Source organism: Felis catus, chromosome C2, assembly GCF_018350175.1.
Source record: "Felis catus isolate Fca126 chromosome C2, F.catus_Fca126_mat1.0, whole genome shotgun sequence".
Classification (NCBI taxonomy): domain Eukaryota; kingdom Metazoa; phylum Chordata; class Mammalia; order Carnivora; family Felidae; genus Felis; species Felis catus.
This window is the reverse complement of record NC_058376.1, coordinates 69,746,162-69,771,235: the sequence shown is the minus strand read 5'-3', so window position 1 is coordinate 69,771,235 and position 25,074 is coordinate 69,746,162. Positions and strand designations below refer to the sequence as shown.

General features: G+C 42.9%; 1 protein-coding gene across 25 annotated transcripts in view; it reads right to left on the bottom strand.

Moving 5' to 3' along the window:
• KALRN (kalirin RhoGEF kinase) overlaps nucleotides 1-25,074 on the bottom strand; it is a 708,823-nt gene that overhangs the window by 351,815 nt on the left and 331,934 nt on the right. For all 25 annotated transcript variants that reach the window (XM_045037038.1, XM_045037036.1, XM_023260241.2 and 22 more), the window contains one exon: nucleotides 9,176-9,298. In XM_045037038.1, the coding sequence (XP_044892973.1) occupies nucleotides 9,176-9,298 (123 nt within the window). The remainder of the gene's footprint in view (nucleotides 1-9,175; nucleotides 9,299-25,074) is intronic.

Here is a 25,074-nt window from a genome sequence, read left to right as displayed (position 1 = left end):
GAAAGGAGGATAATGCAATAAACCAAGCAAGAGATAATGAGATTCTGATCTCAGGCAGTGGCAATGGAGATGAAAGGGAAGGGACACATAAAGAGGTAGTGGCATCAGTAGGACCTTGCAATAGACTCATGAAGGTGACAGCAAAGGAGGAGTCAAGAATGACTCCCAAGTTTTTGGCTTGAGAAACTGAGCAGTTGGTACCCTTTACTGGTATGGGGAACACAGAAGGAAGAGCGTACCTAGAAGGGATAGGAGATGATAAAATAAATTTGGGATACAGTGGGTTTGAGAACCATCTGAGAAATCAAAGTGGAGGTGTCCAGAGAGTCAATGAGTTTATGAATAGGTTGTTCAAGGGTGAGGTCAGAGACAAGACAAGGATTTGGAGCCATCAGACTAGGGGTGACAGCTGAGGCTAGGAAAGAGTATAAAATCATGCATGGAGTGTACAGTGAGAAGAGCCAGTCTGAGGAAATCCTGGGGGAAAGGAAGAAGAGTCTAAGAAGGACCAACCAGAATGACATAAGGAAACCAAGAGAGCATGATGTCATGGAAAAGATGGGAGAAGAGAATTTAAAAGGGAGGAGGTGGTCAACGTGGTCAAATGCTTCATGAAGACCAATTAATATCTGAATATTAATATTCAAATTAATATTTTCAAATATTCAAATATATTCAAATTAATATTTGAAAAAAGGAAGACTTTGGTAAAATTAACCTCAGTTGCCCAGAGGAAACAGAAGTCCAATGGCAGGGGTCAAAGGGCATCTAGGAGGTGAGGAAGTAGAGATGGCAAATACAGACTCTTCTCTCAAAGTCTAAGTTTCTTTTTATTCTTTTGTTGTTGTTTTTAAGGTAGGAAGGACTTGAGGATGTTTATATCCTAAGGGAATAAAGGGTCACCTCTCCTGGAAAACCTCCAGTGATATGAAGCACACAGCATCATTCTGATTTTGGACAGCTCATAAAAAAGCAACCATGCGGTAGAAGTTATACCTGAATTAAGCTAAAATTGGCTTCACTATCCCTTCCACCCTTATGTCTTCTAACAGGAAGACTTCAAACCCCCTGCCTTCCATAAAACATTATTTACTCAAGACTGAATATATACAGTTACTTCAACTTCACTATCCTAACAATCTTCTGACAATCACAGTATGGTTTTTCAATATCCTTTTGAATATATATTTTCTCAAATTAGGCACAATAATACATATGATTTAAATAACCAGTGGATAGAGAAATCTTTATTTCTCTGGTTTAGAGATTATACAGTTAACCATTGATTAACATGAACTTAAACTGTGTGGGTCCATTTACATGTTTAAATAAATACAGTACAGTACTGCAAATGTATTTTCTTTTCTTTATGGTTTTATTAACATTTTCTTTTCCTCAGCTTACTCTATTGTAAGAGTACAGCATGTAATACACAAAACAGAAAAATATGTATTAATTAACTGTAAAGCTTCTTTTCAACAACAGGCTATTAGCAGTTAAGTTTGGGGGGAGTAAAAAAGTTATGTGCAGATTTTTGACTATGCAGGTGCTGGTGTCTAACCTACTGAATTGTTCAAAAGTCAACTATATTTTAATTTATATCATTACTCAAAAGACATTAATATTTCTCTCTAAGAGCAAAGTCTAGACCCTTTCATCTAAAGGTCAAAGTTCTTGAGACTAGACACAACCTACACTCCTTTGAGCTTTTCTACAATGATCCACTCTCTCCCATGTAGAATCCTCCACTCTCAACAACGTATAGATCTCACAAAATTTATGGGAGATGCCAGGAAATTTGAGGGCTCTCTTCACTACCATAGTTTTCCTTGAACCAGAATTGAAATCATATCAGACCCGCATTTCCATATCCCCCATATGATGGAGCAGACCATGGTCCTCTCTAGCAGCAGTCAGGGATTTCTGCCCACCCCTTCTCATATGTCTACTACTTCTCCATATTATTTACTACCCTCAGGTTTGTAGATTTCATATAGATGTGATTCTTTCTCATATACCTTCATGAGAATTAGAATGAGTCTTTTAAAAAAAAATCTTCTTCTGTCACCATCTGATTTTGGACAGATCATAAAAAAGCAACCATGGGTTAAAATACCCTAAAGTCTCAGCAATGTTTGATAATTTATATTCTTGTATTAAAATTTAAGTATACCGTTTGTTACATATGACTTTTCTTGATATATGTATATACATTTTGCAGGCAAAATATTTGTATTGTATTTTCCTACTAAGGTGACCTAAGGGCATTTCCTTCACAAGATGCTTCTCTGTCACCTCTGTGGTGCCCCACATATCTGGTTTGGGCTTTACTGGGATAATTTTCTCCTTCCACTGCAAAGTTCACTTAATTCTTTATAGATATATCAACAAAGCTTTCTGCCCAATCTTTCCCAATCTTTATAAGATGCACTCACCTCTTTCCAGAAGTCCATCATCCTGGCTGTGTAGGATATATTCCAAAACACTTTTTAAAACACCATCTACATAGGCAGCCATTTGTTTTTCAATGTCTCCCTTCTTTTCTATAGTCACTTCCATCACATGGAACAAAAGATAAAAACACCACCTGCGCTTTTGAGTCTTTCAGTTTGCTACCCAGGACTTCAAGTCACGGGGAATGCAGTCTCACTTTCTTCTAAATGTGCCATTTGTTCCATACAGGAAGCAGCAGAAGTGGGGGACAATTCATGGTCTTGATAAGAGGTTCCTGGCAGGCTCGCTATACTACCTTAGATATTGCCTCCTACCCCCTCTCAATTTCCACATAAAGTGGCCTTCAAAAACCGATGGTTGGGAGTTACCCACAGCATAACATATCTTTCTTCTTCCTGAGAGCGGTCATGAGAGCCCTCCCATCAGCTCATGCTACTTTTCCCTGGTGCTTCATGGAGGGAATGTCCTGAATATACTCAAGTGGGACAAATGTCATGCAAGACCCAAAGGGGGAGACTGTATTTCATTTGTCTGCTTTTTCACATTCTTCCACTTGCCCACTTCATGACATTAATTTCTCTGCATTTTCTTGGCTTTCTTCCTCACTATTTTTTTATTCTACCAAAGAAACTTTTATCTTATCTAAGAAGCTAGAGTGTGAAAAAGCATCTATTGAAGTTTTGCCACCTTCTCTTCCTGCTTGTATTTGCAGTTGCTATAATTGGTCACCATCTCAGGGATGAAAAGAAAGATGGAATGTACTCCAAAGATCACTACACCATCTCCTAGGCAGGACTATTTACTGGATCACCAAACGAACTAATGGTTTCACTAGAAATGCTTCTTTAAAACCCTAGAAGAATAAAGATTATGCCTCCTCTCAGACTATGGGACTTCTTAGAGAGTTAGAATATGTTTCCTGCCGATGGGGGCACCTGGCTGGCTCAGTTGGTAGAGCATGCGACTCTATAGCTCAGGGTCGTGAATTTGAGCCCCACGATGGGTGTGGAGCCTACTTAAAATTAAAAATTAAAAATAAAGGATATGTTTCCTGCATGTTTTTATTTGGATCATGAGCTCTTCAAGACAGAAACTATTATATCTCTTTCATTTATCATGGTAACCAACACAGACTTGATTAGGCTTGGGAACTGATAAGTACCACTGTCTGATTCTGAGGGCATGGGCTTTCTATCTCTATGAATTGCCTATTCTACTTGCCCTTAGAGCTCCAGTAGGTTAGCTGTTTACTTTGAATATCTTTTATGGGTAAGGTCACTGATAGGGCTATTAAAATGTTTTCTTTCCATTTTTGCCTATTTTGACCCCAAGATTCAGAACGGATTTTTTAATTTTTAAAAATTTTTATTTCATTTTCAAGAGGGAAAGAGACAGAGCATGAGCAGGGGAGGGCAGAGAAAGAGGGAGACACAGAATCTGAAGCAGGCTCCAGGCTCTGTGTCACACAGAGCCCAATGCGGGGCTTTAACTCATGAGCCACGAGTTCACAACCTGAGCCAAAGTAAGACACTCAACTGACTGAGCCACCCAGGTGCCCCCAGAATGATTTTTTTAAAGTGTTTTCTATTCAAATGTGAGAATAAAGCAAGAGTCAGATAACTAACCAGAGATTATTGAATGAAGTACTTAATTGTGCCTATGTTTTTATATTCCTTTAAATCTTTCTTTAAATGGTCTGTTCTTTCAAAAATGTTACACTAATGTTATTTAATATGGTTAGCTGCTTAAATGTGATTTGGTGCTTTGAGATTTTGGATAATATATATTTGAATGTAAATGATTGCTAATTTTTTTACTAAGCTAGCTTACAGAAAGTCTGGCATTTCAGATAATGAGGTCATAAAGCAGACCACTCACAGAGCAGGCACAGCTGCTATCTAAACCACAGGCACTTGAGTACTTTCCTACTGAGTGATAGCAAATATCTCAGGACAAAATAACAGTACCAAACCCCATACAACCTCCTGGAAAGATATGGATACATCTACCCCCTGACAGTTATGCTGTGATTGGCAGAAACTCCATCCTATGCTTGTTTATTTTTATTTTTTTTTCTGTTATTCAATGTTTATTTATTTTTGAGAGAGAAAGAGAGACATAGAGCATGAGTGGGGAAAGGGCAGAAAGAGACAGAGATACTGAATCTGAAGCAGGCTCCAGGCTCTCAGCTGTCAGCACAGAGCCCAATGTGGGCCACAGACCACGAAACCATGACCTGAGGCAAAGTTGGACTTTTAAATGACTGAGTCACCCAGGTGCCCCTATGCTTGTTTTAGACTTCTGATAATGACTACTGTGCCACAGTAGTATATTTACTTATATATATAAATATAATAAGTGTCTTTTGAAATCTGATTTACTCTACGGACTGATTTATTCTTCATGTGATGAGTTTATCAGCAACTTGAGTCAAGTACATACCAGGACCAGAGGGTTTCCCATTAGTGCCCAGGTCTTCTATTTGGGCATGGAAAATCTCAGTATCTTGGACTAGAAAGATCTATAGAGACAGATCCCTGGTACATCCTTGGCCCCAGACTCTCACCACCTGCCTGTCAGGAGCCTCCCTGGCCAGGTGGTCAGGACTGTGGCTCCTTTCCTCATTCAGCTCAGCTTCTATGTAGACTATTCAAAGAGTGCCATCTGCAGGATGAACTGAGGACCATAACTACTTCATTCATTTCCTTTAAATAAAGTTAAAGAATTTGTTTAAAACTCGTTCAAGCTCTAATAAACACAAAATTTAAGTTAAATGCTACTGACAGGTAATAGTTTGCTACATTAATTTTTCACAGCTATAATTTATATTTATTATTGTCTTAAATGTCTTTACACTATCTACAGAATAGAAACATATTTGTTCCAGGCCTTTACACTGCCCTTCGACCTTTTCCTGTGGGTAACCATTTTCTCCACTTGCATGCTTGCTTTTCACTGTAGAAGGGCAGATTCCCAGGAGCTGTAACAGACGCAACAGCTCTCTTTCTGCTTTGATTCAAGATAATTTTTTAATTAATTCTTTAATTTTTAGAGGATCAGTGCTTGAAATTTTGTTTCAAGTCAGCCTTAGTCAAAGAATCATAAAAATACAAAATTTAAAATAGCACTGGTGAAAAACGACCCCCCCACCCAGCCTCCTACACCACACTATTTGTGATGCCCTTCCTGACTAAATCTCATAATCAGCAATCCAAAAAACAAGAAACAAGAATTTCCATGTTTTGGCTTGATCTCTGACTCAAGAATTGTCCAATTTCTGGTTAAATCCACTCCTCCCCTCCCAATGGCCCTCACTTGATTGAGAACAGAAGCAAGAGAGAGAGAGAGAGAGAGAACACTCCCTTTCCTGTCTGGATCACCCCCTTTCTCAGCACTTGTGTGTGATGATCATGTTGCACAGAACAAAGCAGGTCTGAGGCTCCTGACAGTCCATCTGCCTTTGCCATGGTCAAGTTGGTTTTCCTATGTGGACTACCAATTCCAGGATACTAGGCAGTTCCACTGCCCACTCCTTTCCTCACAGTAGGGATGAGAAAACAAAATAGGATTTATTACAAGGCTATCAGATGCATCTCTAGAGACCTATTTACAGGGCAATAAGGCAACCTCATGGCCCCTTGCTTACAGGCTCTCTTTGTTGTCTACATCTGTCCCCTTTCCAGAGGAAACATTTCTAAAAGCATGAGCCTTTTAGAAGGTATAACTCAGGACACATGAGTTGGTTAGCTGGTTAACCGTCTGACTCTTGGTATTGGCTCAGGTCATGATATCATGGTTCATGGGATGGAGCCCCATGTGAGGCTCTGCACTGACAGCATGGAACCTGCTTGGGATTCTCTCTATCCTTCTCTCTCTCTGGTTCTCCCTCTCTCTCTCTCTCTCTCTCAAAATAAATAGACCTTTTAAAAAAAGAGATATAACTCTCTCTCCTAAGAAAGACACAGTCTTATCTGAAAACAAGGACAGGGAGAAGTGGATTGAGCCTAGGAAAGGCTGTAATGTACTACATCAAATGGAATGACCACTGCAGCATCTCCTTCCCACTCCCCTTACTCTTGCTATTTGTCCTGTACTTTTCATGAGCAAACTGGCACTTGGAAATGATTTTTACCCTCAGTTCCTATACTTCAATAAGGAATGACAGCAGTGAGTTAGGGTGAAAACATGACTCTGTAGTCAGACGTTTTAAATGCTAGCAGAGCCACTGACAAGCCAGATGACTTAGGGACACTGAGGAATTTTCTGAGCTTTAGTGTTGTCTTCTATAAAACAAGGCTAATCCTATGCATCATTCAGGATTGGTGAGAGCTAAAACATCTAATGGAAGTGTAAGCTCTCAAAAATGTGTCCATTCTTTCTTTAGTATGAATTTAAGTGAGTGCGTCTCTACTAGTAATTGAAAGGCACTGTCCTTGTGAAAGGCTTATTATCAGGTATCAGCGAGAAGCTAGGGGAGCAATTGGTAGAAATGTTAGAGTTTCAGTGGCAGCCAGTTGTAACAATGCACAAAAACAACAGTTCCCTCAAGGGCCTATAACCAAGGCTGGCATTGCCTTTGAGGCTGCAGCAGAAAGAGGGCAAGGGGTGGGGGATGGCTGGGCCAGGGCTGTGGCTGGCTCTGGGGATATCCTTTCTAAGCGAGGAAGGGCTGAGCCAAAGGACAGACGAAAGGCAGGAACACCACACAACTATAGGATGGCTCTATTCCAATAGTTTGTCTCAGATACCACACTCCCCACTCAGCATACAGGGAGACCACGTGGCCCTCTCCCATCCTTTGCCCGCTAACAAACAGCAGAGGCACCCAGGATGCCTGGCTACTCAGATGTTTTGGGACTGTGCTACATCCAGAGGAATATTTGGCTTGTGTCTATACTACATTGGCAGAATCCAGCCCATTCTGCAGAAGGTCCTTGTATGGATGAAGCTTAGTTTTTTGCTTTTGTAGTGGTGGCAAAATAAATATAACATAAAGTTTTTAAGTTCAGTGGCATTAAATAGACTCACATTGCTGTATAACCACCATCCATCTCCAGAACTCTTTATCTTGTAAAACTGAAACTTGATACTCATTAAATAATAACTCTCCATTCCTCCCTACCCCGCTCTAGCCCTGGCAACCATCATTCTACTTTCTCTGTGAATGTGTCTACTCCAGGTAATTCATATAAGTGGGCTCATACAGTATTGGTCCTTTGTGACTGACTTACTTCACCTAGCATAATGTCTTCAAGAGTCATTCATGTTGTAGCATGTATCAATTTCTTTCCTTTTTAAGGCTGAATAATATTCCATTGTGTATGGACCACATTTTGTTTATCCTTTCATCTGGATACCTGGGTTGCTTCTATCTTTTGGCTATTGTACATGATGCTGCTATGAACACTGGTGTACAAGAATCTTTTCATATCCCTGCTCTTAATTCTTTTGAGTATAAATGTAGAAGTAGGATTACTGAATCATATGGTGACTTTATGCTTAATTTTTTGAGGAATTGCCATACAGAGACTATACCACTTTACATTCCCACCAACTGTGCACAAAGATGCTATCTGAGGCTTTCTTTATTGGATAGGTTGGCTCTAATCCATCTGTATTTCTGGCTTGAGGTCACTAGTGACTCAGTCTTTCTGGCACCTGCCAGGCCTCTCACTTTCCAGCACATACTTGCCACTTCCCCAGAGATGTGGCGCGCTCCCACCATTTTCCTGTCCTTTAGAAGATTCTTTCAGTTCTTGGCAGGGTCTCACCTTCCCCACCCACAGCTCACATCTGTCTGGGGCTGGTGGCCTCCTTGGGTGAGCGGTAGCACTCTGCACAATGCCCAGTGTGACACCCACACTGAGGACTGTCCGCATGGTGGGATCAGAGCCAGCCCTGGTTAAAGCTGTCATGTGGCAAACCCTAACTTTGTCATCCTCCCTTCTGCCCCATACGGATTCTCGTCAGATGCCCCTTCCCTGCTTTAGTCCTCAGTCTTAGTTTCCACTGCAACTGATCACACTTGACAATATAAGTGGACAAGGTAGTATTTCATCTTGAAGATGAAGATGTTCAGAATCCATCGGAGATTCCCCAAAAGAGGAATATAAGAGTTAGGATAAAATTTGGGGGCTGGAGGCTCAGAACAAAAAACCCTCCTGTATAACTATCATGAACTCAAATGGTCAAGACCTCTCACAGCATCTTTGTGTAATTAGATAAAAATGCCCTTTTGGGATTACATGTGCAACTCAGCTAAAAGACTGAATATTACACCATGTTCTCTGGGCACATTCAGCCTTGTGACTACATGATGTGGTGAACAGGTGCCATCTCTTCCTCCAGGTCCTGGAAGACGCACAGCTTTGCAAGCAGAGCTAATGCTGATTTTCAGCTCCCACTTGCCTACAGGGATAACCATAAGCAGTAGTTCTGGGCTGTTGCTGTTTCTAATGTCAGTTCCTTCCACCATTACTACCTTGTGACAAGGCATTTACATATCATGCTGGCAGGAAATTTGCTTTGAAGATCATAAACTAAGGGTCTCTTTATCACTCACCTAGTGATCCAAAAACAGACAAGGGTCTCCTTGCATCAGGCAGGAAGGCAGCCCAGAAGCCATTGGGCTATCACCCTGACATGCCCCACCAAATACCAAAGCCATAGCCCTGGTCTCCCTTACCCAGCTCCACACACACATGACCAAACAGCATCTCACCTGAGCCACCTCTTCAAAGTCATCATGCCTCTTCTGCAGGGCCCGGGCTCGATGCAGGGACTTCCCAACCCCGGTGTGTTTGCTGAGAAAGGCCTCACCATGGTTTTCAATCCAATCCAACACCTGGTCAGAGAAGGAAGACAGAAGGAAAAACCTGAGACTACATGTGCTACCACAAGAGTCCCACAGTTCCCATCCCAATCGGAAAGCAGCACAACAGCTGGAAATGTTCAATCCACTGTCCATCCAGGGGTTTCATTGCTGTCATTGGCAATGTAACAGTCCCACCCTTCACTAAATTCAACTCATCTTTCGTGTCCAGAATATTCCCTCATTACCCTTTCTGTTTTCCCAGGTTTAATTAGTCCATTATTTTAAATAAGCTACACAGACTATCGGGCACAGTTTAAACCTCTTACTACCTTTACTCCAACCACATAAATTCAGGGATGCTGGCAGGAAATTAGGCAGCATCAGGTCAGGGCAGTTCCCTGGCCCTCATGGCTTACTCCTCCCTTACTGCACCGTAACAATGCTCACAGCAGAGGCAACTAGTCATGGGAACCCTGCCTCCTCGGGCTTCTGGGACTCCCTTCCTAATCTTGAGAGTAAAGTCTGTACTGGTTAGACCCCACCTGGCTGCTCCAGATAGTGATCACTAGGAAAACTATCCTTTCAGGCTTTTTCCAGCCCTGTCTTCCAACCAGCACTGACCAACTAACAGTTAACAAATGATAATTTAAGGTCTTTGCATCCTAAGGCCTGTAGTATCTATGATTCTCTGCCAGGAAGCAGTGGAGACCCCGTGTATTTCTAGACTCAAGATCTAGTGATTTGGCCTCAGGACATTTTCCTTGGTATTGAGAGAAGCTGGAGAAGTAGAGGGACAAGGGAGGGGATGCTGAGAAGGTGAGAAAATATGTTGTCCTGGGGAACACTGGACAGGAGGAGTAGAAACCCTTTAGCAGGAGCCTTGAAATGTATGGGGGGGTGGGGTGGGGGGGCGGGGCCTAAAGCCTTTAACACCTGTTTTGCTTTCACATTGATGGCCTAACAAAACTGTGTGCCTCTCAGGGAGAGGGAAGCAGTTCATCTCCTGGTGCTTCAGTTCATCTCTGAAGAGCTAATGCTCAGTGAAGCAGGTGGCTGCAATTAAATCAGTTAGAGTGCACAGACACACCTGTTAGAGACCCTGCCAAGACAACTAAGCCCACTCCATTCCTGTTACTCTGGACTTGACCTGAACATTTGATTAACGATGTACTAGCCTTCCTAGGTTCTAGAATGACTTTCTGGAAAATGATTTAGATGAACTGAGCCTGTTTAAAAGGATGCTTTAGTCCCTTCCTCTGTTTCTTCTACAGATTGCCCAGTGGCAAGCAGACAGACCAGATCATTCCATGGACTACAGGCATGGGAGTTCTGGCTCCACAGAACCTTGCCTTTGGCTTCACTTCCTTTAACATTTGAGATAAATTATACTTGCAATTGTGCAAAGTATAGAAGCCTTCAAAGTCTCCATCGACACTATCATAAAGCCCACAATAGGATTGGTATTAGGTCAGAGAAATGTATGTATGAATATAAAAATGAGGTTTGACAAACATTCACTTAACAAAACTGGAATGTCCATTAAAAAGGAGAAAAGAAAGGCTTTTTAGGAAATGACTATATAAACATTGGGTGTAGAGACTTAAATACCTTATATAACAAATTCTGGCAATATATGCTTTTCATATTCCAGAAGCATGTCTGTGAAAATAAACTGCAGTCATAAGTGAACTGGATTTTTACCTTTTGCAAACACTGAAAGGCAGCACTGAAAGGAACTCGAAAGATTCCTTTCTTAGAGGAAAGAAGAGCCCACGTCTCTCCAGAATTATGTATGGTGAAATTTCAACACACAGAAAATCAGGAGAGTGGATTTTTACTTGACTCGACACAATCTGATCCCACAATTCTCTGTTGTAACGAGGATGATGGGCATCAGCCTGCATGGCCCACAAAGTTTCCCATATATTGTGTACCACAGACAGTGCGGTTTTATTTTTATGCATATTTAGACTTGTATTAATCCCTTTTTGAGAATGCATTGAAATTCATGGATAATTTTGATAACTTTTATATACAAAAGAGCTGTCTTTTGGTTTTTCACAAAGGCTTTGGAATTTATGACAGATTTTCAGATTACAATTATTATTTTTTTTATTTAGTTTTGAGCAGTTAAGTATGACCTGCTTGTCTGGCGATGTTTCGGTGAATTTATTTTGTTTCATTTTGTTGTTTCTCTCTCGCTTTAATAGGGTTTGTTACGCTAAAACAAACTGGTTTAACAGGAAAGCTTTTCACCCACTGGTTCACAAATGGTTAGCTTTTATACTCCCTATGGTGATTTCACAACTTATAAACTGTTTTTTAAAGAGCAATTTGCGTCCTATTTAAGTTCTTTCGCTTTCTTTAAAACGTCAGTTCATTATCAGTTAACGACACTAAGGTTACTTAATTAGCTCTACCTTAACCTCTTAAAAACGTATTTATTTCATATCTGATAGGCTTTTATCAGTTCAAACATAATTTTGATTGCTCTGTGTTGTTATATTGTCTCCATTTAGCCTAACTTCTGCCATTGGGACTGAAGCTGGGGAAACACGTGTGATCTCAGCAAAGATGCAGGGACTGCATGGAAATCAGTTTAACAAATAAAAAAGCAAATGATTTAGGATATGGACAAAATTCCTTTAGTAATACCTAGAGACTGCAAACGTACCTGGGAATAGAGAAACATAATCACTATAGGAAGTACTGTTTAAAACACTGATTTCTGACTATTTCATTTCAGACAGTTCATTTAGAGCCAGCGTTGCCTGACATGCATTTAGACCACATGCTCTCTTGACCCTGATCCCATGTCCCACAATCCTGAGAGTACCACCCAGCTTCCCACTAGACTGCACAGCACAGAAATGTGTTTTCTGAGCAGACACCAGCAGTGCCTGACAATTACATTACACTCTGTCAATGAACGTGCAGCATTGGAAGTCTGGATATCCCTCAGTTTCTGGTGAGTCCCAGACTCTGAGCATCACTGGCTAAAGAATAAATTGCATTTCTAGCCAAATCCCTGAACCCCTACCCAAGTGTGTATACCCATCAAGGTACCCCTTATTAGCTATCCCTGTTTAATTCTCATCTTACAGAATTTTACTTAAAATAATCATTGATGAATTTCAGTCAAGATAGTACAGGTTGATAGTTAATACCTATTAATGGCTTTGAATTGGTATTCAAGTGTTTCCAACATAGGTGGCTTTATTTATTTATTTATTTATTTATTTATTTATTTATTTATTTCAAGTTAGTTAACATACAGTGTAGTATTGGTTTCAGGAGTAGAACCCAGTGATTCATCACTTACATATAACACCCACTGTTCCCAACAAGTGCCCTCCTTAATGCCCATCACCCATTTAGACCATCCCCCCATCTACCTCCCTTCCAGCAACACTCAGTTCTCTGTATTTAAGTCTCTTATGATTTGCCTCCTTCTCTATTTTTATCTTATTTCTCCTTCTCTTCCCCTATGTTCAACTGTTGTGTTTCTTAAATTCCACATATGAGTGAAATTATATGATATTTGTTTTTCTCTGACGACTTATTTCACTTAGCATAATATACTCTAGTTCCATCTACATTGTTGCAAATGGCAAGATTTCATTCCTTTTGGTTGCCAAGTACTATTCCATTTTGTGTGTGTATATATAAACATATATATATATACCACATCTTCTTTATCCATTCACCAGGTGATAGACATTTGGGCTCTTTCCATAATTTGGCTATTGTTGGTGGCAACTGCACTACTCAGTATTTATCCAAAAGATACAAAAATGCTGATTCGAAGGGGCACATATACCCTAAGATGGTTTTATTTTTTAGTTTTTGTGTTCAGGTTCTTCGGGGATCAAAGAAGCACATGTGGGATGTGAATATCACATATTCAAACAGATACTTACTAGTCTTACTGTGCCCCAGTGCCGGGCACTAGAATAGCCCAGAGTGCAGTATGAAACAAGGCAGGCACCACCCTGACTCTGGGAGCTCAGTCTATGTGGGGAACAGGCACCAGGCATGAGATCACACAATTGGTCACTTATTGCAATGGTGAAAAGTGCCAACAGTCAGGGAAGGCTTCTTTGAAGAAGTGAGGTTTAGCTGAGACCTGAGAGAGAGTAGGACTTAACCAAGCAAGGAATGAAAACCATCAGCACGGCTTGAATAGGGGTAAGCAGGAAATGAGCTGGGAGAAGGCAGGAACCAGACCTGCCGAGCCCCAGTGTGCCCAGTCAGATTCCAGGGTTCAGCCTAAGAGCCACCAAAGGGCTACAAGGAGGAGAAAGACCTGCATTTAAAAGCTATTGCTCTGACTGCTTTGTGGAGATTCCAAGGAAAACAAGAGTAGAGGCGAGAAAACAGGACGTTATTGTAGAAATCCTGACAAGAGGTGCTGGTGGCTCAGGCAAGTCTGATGGCGGTGTCCGTGGAGACACAGGTCTGAGTAATATTTGGGAGAGAGCATGGCCAGGATTTGGTGGTTGGGTATGGGGGCAATGGAGAGGCAGGTGGAGGCTGACCCCCTGGGGCATGGCTTGGAATACAGCACGGAAGAAAGGTCCGGTCACCGGTGTAGAAGCAAATGAGTTACGAGGGATGGCACAGAGATAACAGATTTTTGTTTTCTTTCCATTTTCATATGCTCTGGTTTTGATAAATGACAGTTATGCCTGTGAACTTGAGTGGGAAGCAGTACCCAGTGATAGTTGTCAATCTGATTCTGGCAAGATGTGCCCTTAGTTTCAAAGGAGCAATTTTTACACACTCAGGTTTAAAAATAAGTTATAAATTGTTAATATAGTTGGATGCTAATAATAAAAAAAATAGGGACACCAATCCATTTGAAAAACACAAATTTAGGCTTAAATGGAATTAACCTGTGCATTCTTGAGTGGACATTTCACTAGAACATAGTTTTTGAGGGGCTCCTTAACCTGACATGCAGAGTCCTCTGGGGTCACCCCACCCCCTCTCAACCCCACCTCCAGTGAGTCCCTGCCTCACCCCTAAATGCCCCAAAACCTGCTTCTTGCCTCCTGAGTTTTACTATTTTTAACTTTACTTGAAATGTCCATGTCCCTTTTTTCTCCCTACATCCACTTCCCAGCTTCCTTCCTACTCATCCTTGAAGCACCATCTCAGAATTACTAGTTCTGGAAAGACTATTATAAAGACTGCTCTTCAATAAACCGCCCAGGCTGGGGGGTGGGATGCCACTCTTCCCTGATTCTTCTCAAACCACAATTACTGCCGCCAGGCCTGTCTCTCCCACTAGACTCTGACATCCTTGTGAGACACAGAACAGCCTGGTTTGCTCAGGACGTGTTGAACTGCACTCGGCTCACGCTCATCCCCAGCACAAGACTTTGGGGTGAATGTGTCAGCTCCATGCTCCCCTCCCTCACTCTGTCATAGACCCTCTCTCAGTCTGCACCCAGAGTTCTCTCCTGGTGTGCCTCCACCCTCCCCACTGCCCCACCTGACAGGTGGTTAATTCCTGAGGAGTGTGGGATTTTCACCACTGTATCCTACCCTTCCACCACCTCCCCCTGCCCCCAGCATCCCTGCCGGCCCTGCACATGCAGGAGATACTGGAGAACATTTCTATCTGGGAGCTGTCAAGGGCAGACTGGCTGAGCCTCCTGCCCTACCATCTTGAGAGAGGCTGTGCTGTCTTATTCTGGAGGCCTGATCTGTGCCCTTTCTTTGGGAACAAACACCCAGGACTCCTGGCCACTCCAGCAGGCAGGCTGTCTTAAAAACAACTTGTAAAGCTCTTCTTCCTTTCTTGTGCCCCAACCGTTCAACCAGAAATTAGTCCTTTCCCAGAACAGTCTTTTCCAAGAGAGATACTCACATCCTGAACCGGATACTGGAGCCAATCTAACAGCCATTACACATAATTCCCTAATTGCCCCCTTTCTTCCTCATCTAATTGTGTTTATTCCAATGAGCACACAAAAGGCAGGGCGCTTTTCAGGGCAGGAGACAGGCCTTTCTAGCTGCTAAGGGAAAGAAAAGAAGTCATTTTGAAGAGAACTATTGATATTTTTCTAAATGGTGGCCATGAATGCAAATGAATTAATGGGAGAAAATCAAGGGCCTAGCTTGACTGATTTTTTGAATTCTTCTAATGTGATGGAATCTTAACTTAGTTTTAGAGGCAAACCAGAGATATCCACCTTAGAAATTTTAAGTTTGTATCTCAGCTCTACTTACATATAAAAGTATTTTAGGTTCCTAAAGCATCATTAAAATGTGGCACCACCATGGTCAGCATGATTTGTAGACACCATCCTTGGGATTAAGAGGAACCTAGATTCTGGTCCCAGCTCTGCTCCTAACCAGCTGTGATCCAGCTGGGTGTGCACCTTCTCATCTCTGGACCTCACTGCCTCAAATGGAAATGCTGGATCGGACCATCTCCCTAAGTCTTCTTCCAACTCAAATATTTCTTTATTTATATGGAGGTCTTTTATTATACGGAGGGTACAGCAACTCCCCTCCTCAGAAGAAGAGACTACTGTCTGTGGAGGGTTCACTCTTTGTCAAGCACTAGGCCAGGGGATGTGGCTCATCACCTCATCTGTGCTATCTCACCACAGCACTGGGAAGTGAGAGTTATTATCCCCATGTTTGGATGAAGCAAATAAGTCTCAGAGAGGTTAATTAACTTGGCTGAGCTTGGGCACCTCTCAAATAGTGGAGTCAGGATTCCCTCCTCAGGGGTTCCAAGACCACTTCCTAATAAATTTCCTCTGGTTACCTCCCTGTGTGGACACCTCTTCACCCTGTTTGGACTCAGACTCTCTAAGTGGGGTTGCCCTCTCTGCATGGATGCCCTCCTCACTCAGCCCGGGCCGTGACACTGCACACCATAGGGCCCGTCCCTTGTGGATGGTCTCCTTACCCTGCTCAGTCTGCACCTACCCCAGGCTACCCTCTCTTACAGGTGCTCTAACACCCTGCACCAGGATGCCCCTGTAGAGGGACTCTCTCTCCACTCCGCTCTGGACCACACTTCCTTGGGGACTTCTGGTGCTGAGCTGCCCTCCCACACAAAGATATTCTCAGCCCATTTGGGCTCTGACCTTCTTGGGCCACTGCAGCCCTCTCACCTTGTGGAGATGCCCACCTTGCTCAGGCCCACTTAAGAAGAAGAACCTGCCCTCTTTCAGAAACATTTCTGTATTAGCTCCTTGGACACTGTCCTCAATAGGAATTGCTCTTGACTCACTTACCTTCACTGTGGTCTTCTTTTCTGAACTGTCTTAGTCTTCCCAGCCTCTAAATTTTGGAATACCCGAAGATTCGGGTTCTGGATCTCTTCCCTCTCTTCACTTACTCCCTCCATTATCTCACCCAGTTCCATGGCTTTAAGTATCATTGATAAGCTAATCATTTCCATAGTCACAGCTCCAACCTGAATTTCTCTCCTGAGATTGACTCATACCCAATGGCCTCCTTTCCATTTCCAATGTGGCATATAATGGGCACCACAGACTTAACATATCTAAAACAGAGCTCTTGATTCTCTTCTGGCCTCCTTTCCTGGTGTTCTCCACTTCAACAAAAGATACCAGAATTTGCCCCACTGCTTAGCTGCAAGCCTGAGATTCTTTCTTATTAACCCTTTCTTATACACAGTTTCTTACACAACCACTACCAATCCAAGCCCACCAGCATTCCTCCCTCACCCCCCAGCCCTCTCAGTGGTCTTCCTCCTTTTTTTTTTCAATATTTTTTTTTAACATTTATTTATTTTTTGAGAGACAGAAACAGAGCACGAACAGGGGAGGGGCAGGAAGAGAGGGAGACACAGAATCTGAAGCAGGCTTCAGGCTCTGAGCTGTCAGCACAGAGCCTGACACGGGGCTCAAACTCATGAACCACAAGACCATGACCTGAGCCGAAGTTGGCCGCCTAACTGACTGAGCCATCCATGCTCCCCTAGTCTTCCTCTTTTTACTCATGACACCCCCAACCACTCAGGAGCTGGACCTATTTCTTTAAACATAAATCAATTCACGACATTCCCTTTACTAAAGACTCTACAATTGTTTCTGACCATACTTAGAAAATCCAAATGGTCTTTCTAGCTTATAAGTCTGATTTGACTTGGACCATTTCCTCAAACTTCTCACCCTTTTGTCCTGCTGTCTATTCAACAGCCACCCTGGCCATTCTCCCATCTTCGGGAATGCACCCAGCTCATTCTGGTATCAAGGACTTCTTAGATCCCATTCCACATGCCTGGAACCTCTTCTTAAACACATCCCCATGGCTTATTCATTCAGCTTTCTCTCCATACATCTCTGACTATCACTATATGAAATATTACATATCCATTTGTTAGTGGTGGTATTTTCTCTCTTTGTCCTGAATGTATGTTCCATGTGAGCAGGGGCTTTGTTAGTTCGCGGCTGGGTTCTCAGAGAGCATTTGCCAAATAAATGACTGAATGAACTCATCCCATCTGATTTGAGAACTTCCTTCCTGTATGATTAAAGGAAATGGAGACAACTGACAAACACATGAGGAATCAGAATTCCAGCTCTCTGATTTCCTCATCTGGCTCCCCCTGATCAATCATCTTATTCGGCACAGGTTATTAAGCCTGCGTCATAATCTGATTCACAGTAAAATAAGCAGGAAGTTTTTCTTGTTTTAAGTAAACTGAAGAACTCCTCCCTCTCAGCAACTACCCCTTCCCCCCCTCCCCAGGCCCTAGGCTCCTACTCTTCAGAAAACCATATTCTGAGGCCAGTAAAAAAGAGCAAACACACAAATCAGCTGTCTACAACACATTTTGTTCTGTTAAAGGTTCCAGTACACACGATGTATAAGAGCAGCCAGGGAGGTCTATCATGTCATTATTTCTTTCTCCTGGCAGAGCACAGTGAATGTGAGTCCTGAAGGGGAGTGGCTCACACAGTGCCAGTACCACTCAGTTCCCATCACCTGAGCCCGGAGAGCAGTAGGCGCTACTGAAATGCCCACTTACCAGCAAGTCATTTTCTGTCCCTTCTTTGGAACAAGTATGATCAAAATAAATGTCTTGGCACTTCTCCAAAGAAGACATTCAGATGGCCAACCGACACATGAAAAAATGCTCAACATCACTCATCATCAGGGAAATACAAATCAAAACTACAGTGAGATACCACCTTATACCTGTCAGAATGGCTAACATTAACAACTCAGGCAACAACAGATGTTGGTGAGGATGTAGAGAAAGAGGATCTCTTTTGTATTGTTGGTGGCAATGCAAGCTGGTGCAGCCACTCTGGAAAACAGTATGGAGGTTCCTCAAAAAATTAAAAATAGAACTACCGTATGACCCAGCAATTGCACTAGTAGGTATTTATCCAAAGGATACAGGTATGCTGTTTCGAAGGGACACATGCATCTAATGTTTATAGCAGCTCTATCAACAATAGCCAAAGTATGGAAAGAGCCCAAATGTCCATCGATGGATGAATGGATAAAGAAGATGTGGTATATGTATATATACAATGGAGTATTACTCAGCAATCAAAAAGAATGAAATCTTGCCATTTGCAACTACGTGGATGGAACTGAAGGGTGTTATGATAAGTGAAATTAATCAGTCAGAGAAAGACAAAAAGCATGACTTCACTCATATGAGGACTTTAAGAGACAATACAGGTGAACATAAAGGAAGGGAAACAAAAATAATATAAAAACAGGGAGGGGGGCAAAACAGGAGAGACTCATAAATATGGAGAACAAACAGAGGGTTACTGGAGGGGTTGGGGGGGATGGGCTAAATGGGTAGAGGCACTAAGGAATCTACTCCTGAAATCATTGTTGCACTATATGCTAATTTGGATGTAAATTTTTAAAAATTAAAATTAAAATAAATAAATAAACAAATATTTAAAAAGTAAATAAATAAAAATAAGTGTCTTGGTATGGCAGGAGAAGCTATCATTTTTCTGAGAAATCTCAGCTGAAACTCATTAGCAGGTGTCTACTCTTTTTCCCCTGAGAAATGTGGTCTCTTGGCCTGACAGACTAATGCTGGGCAGAAGCTGGTCAACAGATATGAAGCCCTAGGGTTTCAGCTGCTTCCACCCTGCAGCCCTCTACTCCCAGCCAGCCCACACCTGTCCCTTCTCAATGAGGCCAAGGCTGGGGTGACGGGAACTTGTCTTTGTCCTCGGCATCTCCCTGAATCTCTTCACCCTGGTGCCTTGATGCCTGTACTTCTCATCACTAAGGCCTGGATGTCTTAAGTCAGAGGTTCTCAAACTTCAGAATACTTAAGAGTCACCTGGTGTTCATTTTAAAACTTAGGGCAGGGTGTCCAGGGTAGCTCCCCCCCCCCCCCCCAAATGTGCCACTTTGGCATGTGGATTATTTTGAGCTGAAGGCACTTGAGACCCTGTGGTCTCCCTTAACTACACAGAAGAATCTAAATTGGGTTTAGAATAAGGGTTATTAGCAGAGACAAATTTTATCTGAGTGACCCATAGGGTAAACATCTAATTACCAAACATCTCTGCTCTTCTTAATGCCCTGTGACACGCATTCCTTTCCTCTGCAATGTCGGACCCCCACCCCATTCTCCTTAGTTCAGAATGACGTATATACCTCATTTTGCCTGTCTTTGGAATTTTCATGTTTATGTGGATTCCCCATACATATACCTATTAAATTTTATTTAATCAAACTCTATTAGTCTTTCTCATATCAATTTGATTCTTAGCCAGCTAGAAGAACCTTTGAAGGGATAGGAATCCTTGGTCCCCAAGAATGGGACAGGCCATTCTTGCTCACTGACAACAGACCCCACATTATCCACAGATTCTGAATCAAAAAATACGGAACAGGGCTAGATAATCTGTGTTTGTAACAAGTTCTCCACTCTGAGCAGATGATTTTAATGCCAGGAGTCTAAGGACCACACTCTGAAAATATAGTTCCGCATTTGCACTTGACATCTTGCTTGTTTTCCATTAACAAAAGGTCCTAGTGATCTTTTCACAGGTGCTCTCAAATCTACCCTTGCCCCATTCCCTAGTTCATGCTTTATGGCCACATGATGATTGTGGTTCCCAGAAGCCTCGCACTCCAACTCAGCTTTCCACTGGCACCAAGTCACCTCAGACTCACTCTGATAGATGTTTCCTCTGCTCAAATCTCTGGATAGCTCTCCACTGGTTATAAAGTGCTAGTCTTTTTATTCTTTAGCCTTGTATTCAAGGTTTCAGAAATAGCTTGTTGGGTCAAGGACACGGTGAGAACAGGGGTTATCAGAAAAACAGGACCCTGGAAGATAAACGGCTTCTCAATAATTAACATAATAATAAAAAGGAATTAAGGACATTAAATGAACTTAAAATTTCCATGCATCAAGGAAGCCCTGAGGCTCAGTAACTCCTGGGAAGGGACTTCTCTCACCATCTCCCAGGTGCCACCAGCCTCCTAGCGCTGCCAGTTGGAGGCACCTAGGTCTTTCCTTAGAAAGTGCTCACCATGGAATGACTACTCTTCAATCAGAGAAGAGTTTACATACAGAAAATCAAAGTAAGCACCAAGAGAGAGACCATGACAGGGAAGGTAAGAGAGGAAGACAGAAAGTAGGGCCAAGAGGAAGGGGCCCCAGGTGGGGTGGGGAGGGATTGGAGGATTAGAGTATAGAGTGTGAGGGGTACTAGAAATCCAAGCAATTCCCAGGCAGGAGGGTCTGAGCATGTCTGAGGCAAGCCTCTAGAGCTCACTCCCCAACCTTGCCAATTCTAGGTAGGGAACACTTGGAGAAGGCTGGATGGACAGAGGGTTAGAATGCTCCCTCTAAGATCAGGGACACCAGAGAGGTTAAAGTTTAGGATGTTTCCCTATCTTCTCTCCAATCAGAAGGCAAACCTAATGAGGAGAACCCTCCCTCGATTCCCTCCCTATCTTCCCCACTGCAGCTGAGCCTCAACCCTGGTTTCTTTTGGGGTGTTCACCCTCCCCAAAGAGTCACCTATTATCTTCTTGAATGTATTTCAGTGATTGGATTATGACCATCAAATAACTTAATTGGAAACTTTAATACTGCTAACTACTCGCATGGGCAAATGGACATTATTCAAGATACATGTCACAAAGAAGAGCATCAGCAATGCTGAGAACACGAGTGTGAAAAACATGAGAATGGGTAGTGTCTGTTCTAGGGAAATTTGTATCAGAGATAAATGACTGTAGAAGGCAATTTTATAATGACACAGTAGATGGGGAAGAGTGTTTGGGTATGAGTATGACTTGTCTGTGTGAAACTTATGGACAGGGGGTTTGAGGATGAATCTCAGCTATCAGGCTACATGACCTTGGGCAAGTCCCATCCTTCGGGACCAAGTTGTCCACCAGGGCCCTTTGAGCAATGGCATTCCAGCAATAATTTACAAACATCTCAAGGGGAGAGGCTGGATCTCTCTGCATTCCTGTCAGGTAGCATAGTGCCTGTGGCATAGCAGAGAGGCTAAGAGCAAGACCTGATGTCAGACAGACTTAGATTTGAATCCTTATTCTCCTACTAACTGTGTCACCTCAGGCAGATTTATTAAACCTTTCTAAGGCTCAATTTCCTTACCAGGAAGATGGGAGCCAAACTATCACCTGCTTCATAGGGTTGGCAGATTAAATAAGAAAAGGCAAGTGAAGAGATCAGATGCTTAATCATAGGTACCCAGAAAGATGATGAATCCTGAGCTTTAAACAATACAACTTTTATAGGCACATTTAATCCCAGTAACAAAATCTCAGGGTTGGAACCCAACCATCTCTCTGAGGTTTGAATACTCTCCACAACATATTCAACAAGTAACCAGTTCACATTTCAAATTTTGCAGATGGTTCTCCCTTGTGTGTTCCCTCATCTACCTGGGACTGCACCCTGAGCATTTTCCTTCTTAGATACTTTCATCCTTTCCTAGAAGAAGAGTTCATTTCCAGACCCATCATCATTCTGGTCACTCTTTTCTAACTAATCATTCTATGTGCAACCCAAAGTGCTCATCTTTTATTATGCAAAATTTCAGTTGGATCATACAACGTCCAAACTGGTTTAGTATGATTAAGGGGCTATAGTCACTACTGCTAGTAAGAGATTGAATATCTAGAGTTTAAAAAAAATCACTCTCAAATCCTTTTTACATATTCTTTGGCAGGCAGGAACTGACATCATAAAACCTATAATTTTCCATGTGAGGCTCCAAAAAACTGATAGAAACAGGTGAGATTCATTTGTACTACAAGAACTATGGACTTCAATATTAACACAGTCATTCAGAAGGGAAAATCACCGAGCCTGATAAATTCTGCCATCACTGCCCCTCACCAGCTCACCCAAATGGACTGCTTAACAACAAAAGACATTGTTTTTAAGGGAGTGCATTGGAGCTTCAAACCTCACTGTTCCACCCACACCACTGAGACCACCCCTAACCCTTCCTGCCTTACCTCCCACCTTCTCTGACAAGGGTGGGCACCCAGTTAGACTTCCTCTTCTCTGTCCCCTGGCTATACTTAGCTCTGCTTCCTGGCCTTCCCCAGGAACACCATCTCCATCTCCTCTGCCTGAGCTCTAAGGACCACTGCAATCCCACCCCAAGCACAGGGAACTTTCCCTGCTCTGACTCCACTAGCCCATGGTTATTTTGCTTCTTTTGCTCTGAACCCAGACAGCTGTGTGCCATTCATACATCCTTCAGTGCATATGTCTTCTCTCAGGCGAGGGACCGGACTCCCAGCACAGGGTCTTGCACACAGCAGGTGTTCTAAAACATTTCATCAATTCATTCTTGCAAAAAACAGAGGGAGAAGAAAAAGAAGGGGAGGCAAAATAAGATGACCTGCAGACAGTGTTCAAAACCAGTTGCTCTGGCTGTGGAAAACAACGGAACAGAGTTTGCATCTACCAGAAAGATCAAGAATCTAGCTACTCTTTGTTCTTGTCAGCACAAAGTCTGGCCTCTCTGGGCTGGGAAGTAGTCCCTTACACCCCTGGAAAGCCGCAGAAGTTAGGGGGAAATAGAAGGTGGAGATAGGCTGATGCTGTCATGGACTGCCCTTTCTGGCTCTTGCTCAGTGCTGTCCTACTCTAAACAGGAAAAACAATAGTACTGAAAATTATTCTGCTGGCGATACTAGAGCAGGGTCTGGCTTATCTGCACCTTTCTGCAGCTTAATGAACCCCAATTCCAGTTTGGTCCTTAGAGATTTATTTCCATTGCCCTCAGGCCCAGCAGGGAAGAGAAACCTGAGCACATCTGTTGGGACTCAAGGGAGGGCAACCACCAGGGTGATGTGCCAGGCCGCTTCTGGTTGCAGAGGTTTCAATGAAATCTCTTTTTCGCTGGTGCCTACCCTTGGTCTTCATCTTTTTGCTTTACTCTGCTTTGGGCCCTTAATGGGCAAAATATTCCTACTTGGGCAAAGACCCTGCCCAGTAATGGCAATGGGGCAACAAGTCAGGCAGGCAGAGGCTGGCTCGCTCTTCTGACCTCTCTTCTCCACCAGCAGGAGACTCTGTCTCTCCTTTTTTGTGCCTCCCTCCCTCACTTTCCTCTTTATGTTTCTCCTCCCATCCATGGGTGTCTGTTTCTCTGCCCTCTGTCTTCAAACCTTTCTCCCTTTCTTCCTTTGCCACACGGGCTGTCTCTGTCTCTCCCTCTTCTGTTTTGGGATATGTGCATGTATCTGTCTGTCTTTCCCCTCCCTATGTTAAGTATGCGTGTGTGCTTCTTGTCTCTCTCCCTGGTCTCCTTCTCCATCTGCCTGGCTCCTCTCTTGTGTGGCTTTTCTATAGGATATGTGGACAGGGAGCCAGGACACTTAGCTTCTGGTCCTGGTACTACATTAACTAGCTGTGTGGTTACAGCCAAATTATTTCACATCTCTGGACCTCAAGTGCCTCAATCGTAATGTAGGTTAGACTAGATGGTCTTTCAGGTCCTTGACAGCTCTGAAATTCTATCACTCAATGAAAAGAACTCAGAAGACCCCAGAAGCAGTCGCTATTGTTAGAAACAAAAGGCTCATGTGTGGTGGGGGGGGGGGGGGGGTAGGGAGGGGGTTCCCTAACAGCACAAGCACCAGGTGGCGCTGGAGTACCACTCAGAGGATGTGACTAACAACCCAGACCACACTGATGGAGGCTTTACCACATGCAGGGCAGCCAGGGTGCTAAGCCTTGCACTTGTATCTCATTCAGTCCAATGAGAAAGGTACGATGATCGTTCCTATTTTAGAGGTCAGGAAACGGAAGCACCAGAAGTGAAACGCCTTGCCCAGTCATACAGCCAAGACCTGTAGAACAGTATTGGCCCTCAGGGTGTCTGGTTCCAGAGCCTGTGTTCCTAGGCACAATCTGTATTGTTCCAGCCGCTGATGCTCACTCACAAGCTCTCCACTTAGGCTGCCAAGTAAACATCTTAGACCCCAAATGTGCTGAAGAGTCTTGGATACAGACTATAGCGTTCAGTCAATCCTCTCCTCCCTCAAGACACCAACTCTGACTTCTCATGCCTCTGCCTATAACTGTTCCATCAATACTCTACTGCACCGCACACTGACTGGCATGTTCTGGTAGAACTGTTCTTTATATTTTCAAATGGGTATGTCTTGAGCCATTCTATCTAACTAGGCATCCTGCCAGAATCTAATGCAGTACAGTTCTAGGCCCATTGCAGAAGCCCGAACTTTCTGAATTACTGATGAACACTGGGATACTTTGTGAGCACTGAGGGTATGCCCCCATATCTTCCACCTTGGCTGTA